A 2,157-nucleotide genomic window follows, 5' to 3' on the forward strand; every position below is an offset into this window, starting at 1 on the left:
TCTTTTACAGTGAAAAAATAACACTTCAATGGATTGTTTATAAATCTTAAAACTACACCAACAAAATATGAAATATCTATACAAGTATAAGATAAATTAATAAAACCTCCAACTGAACTTCAACTTCTTGCATTAACTTGTTCAATGCCATCTTCTTGTTGCAATTTTTCATTTATATTTATTGATATTACAACAAATTTACAATTGTCCGATTCATACACATAACTAAACGATCAAAAAAGGCGATTTGACATGGGTATAGAAGATGCAATCTTCATATATAAATCAATAATATAATATTTGGTTAAATTTTGATGTTCATATCAAGGTATAACATTATTTTTTAAAATATATTAATAAGTGAAACACATCGCAAAACTGTCATAAAGAAAGTGACACACAATTAAATCAAACTTAAATAATTTTCATATTACTAATTTGAAATTATTATTATATACTATTATTTAATTTCTATATTACTACCTCTATTTCATATTAAGTAAATTTCTAGAGTTTTTTTCATTGATCAAAATAATTGAATTATTCAAATTTCAAGAGAAATGTTTGAAGCTTTTTTCATGTTTTACTCTTTCATTAATGAAGTTTTGTTATTTTTTAGGAGTAAATTGCATTACTTACAAAATTATACACTAATAAAGAGTTACTTGTATTTATGATTTAACATTTAATTATTTTTATAAAACTGATTAAACAAAAGGACAATAGAGAAAAATATAATTTATATTTTGTCCTTAAAAATTCAATTAATATAGAATTGAGGGAATATTAAGCAAGAGACAAAAGCTAGGGGAGTAAACCGGATTATCTCTAAACCAAATACCCCTAAATGTTTAAAATCGAAATTCAAAATTTTTTCATTTATCCCGCGAGTTTTTTCAATTTTCAGCTACCGCCTTAATTAAGTGAAAAGTGCACGAATTCCAATTTTTCAAAAAACATGTCACCAAATCCCTATCAACCGTTGATTAGAAACTAAGACCAACGGTTGTAAAAGACGATCTGCGTCTCTCTACATTAACCAATCAGAACCCACTTCCATATCATTATATAAACAAACCCTTACCCCCAAATCTGTTCATCCTTTGAATTCACAATCTTCACACTTTTAACCTAAGAGAGAAAAATGGCACCAAAAGCAGAAAAGAAGCCGGCCGAGAAGAAGCCTGCAGCTGAGAAAACCCCCGTCGCCGAGAAAGCTCCGGCAGAGAAGAAGCCGAAAGCCGGAAAGAAGCTTCCAAAGGATGCTGCCGCTGGTGATAAGAAGAAGAAGAGGGCGAAGAAGTCGATCGAGACTTACAAGATCTACATCTTCAAAGTCCTGAAGCAAGTGCATCCCGATATCGGTATTTCCAGCAAGGCCATGGGTATTATGAACAGTTTCATTAACGATATCTTTGAGAAACTTGCTCAAGAAGCTTCCCGACTTGCCCGCTACAACAAGAAGCCTACCATCACTTCTCGGGAAATTCAAACTGCTGTCCGATTGGTCCTTCCTGGTGAATTGGCTAAGCATGCTGTCTCTGAAGGAACTAAGGCTGTTACCAAATTCACAAGCTCTTGAAGAATTTTAGGGTTTATGTTTAGTTTTACTGTATTAGGGTTTGATATTAGGTGTAAAAATAGTTCCTTTTAGTAATTAGCTTCCTTAATCTGTACGCGTCTTGTGTAATGTGGAGTGCTAATTGGTCCATCTATGAAATCTATCAGCTTTTGTTAATTGAATTCTCCTTTGAATTCTCTTTCTTTATTTCCCGATGGTTTCGAGAATTTGGGTTTTTGCGTGTTTGTGAATGATGATATAATGCTCTTTGTTATGTCATGAGGCGCAATACTCCATAATTCGTTCAAGATATTTTTGTTTTCATTTGAATACTGGTATCTGCTGGTATGTGTATATTTTCTCTACATTTTCTGTTGATTAAGTTTCACATTGTCTTGTGCGTTGTTAATCTCAGAATGAACTGCCATGATTTTTTCAATAAAATGTCTTGGTAGCATTGATTTTTTGATATGGTTGCATATAATCTGTTTTTCGTGTAGCTAATTATGGATGCTGAATGTGGAATGTTATTGAGTGTGCAGTGTTTTCATCATCGTTGTTGTCTATGTAGCTGACCACAACTTTTTTATTAGTGT

At 32.1% G+C, this 2,157-nt stretch overlaps 1 protein-coding gene across 1 annotated transcript; it reads left to right on the forward strand.

Moving 5' to 3' along the window:
* The first annotated feature begins 1,082 nt into the window (after positions 1-1,082).
* On the forward strand, positions 1,083-1,743 carry LOC129899420 (histone H2B.3). Its single transcript, XM_055974385.1, has one exon. The coding sequence runs from the start codon at positions 1,145-1,147 to the stop codon at positions 1,580-1,582; it is 438 nt and encodes a 145-aa protein (XP_055830360.1). The 5' UTR covers positions 1,083-1,144; the 3' UTR covers positions 1,583-1,743.
* Positions 1,744-2,157: the final 414 nt, after the last annotated feature.

Source organism: Solanum dulcamara, chromosome 1 (assembly GCF_947179165.1).
Source record: "Solanum dulcamara chromosome 1, daSolDulc1.2, whole genome shotgun sequence".
Taxonomy (NCBI): Eukaryota; Viridiplantae; Streptophyta; class Magnoliopsida; order Solanales; family Solanaceae; genus Solanum; species Solanum dulcamara.

Bases quoted from the DNA above. Each gene is read 5' to 3' on its own strand.
- LOC129899420 (XM_055974385.1), top strand. From the start codon at position 1,145: ATGGCACCAAAAGCAGAAAAGAAGCCGGCCGAGAAGAAGCCTGCAGCT.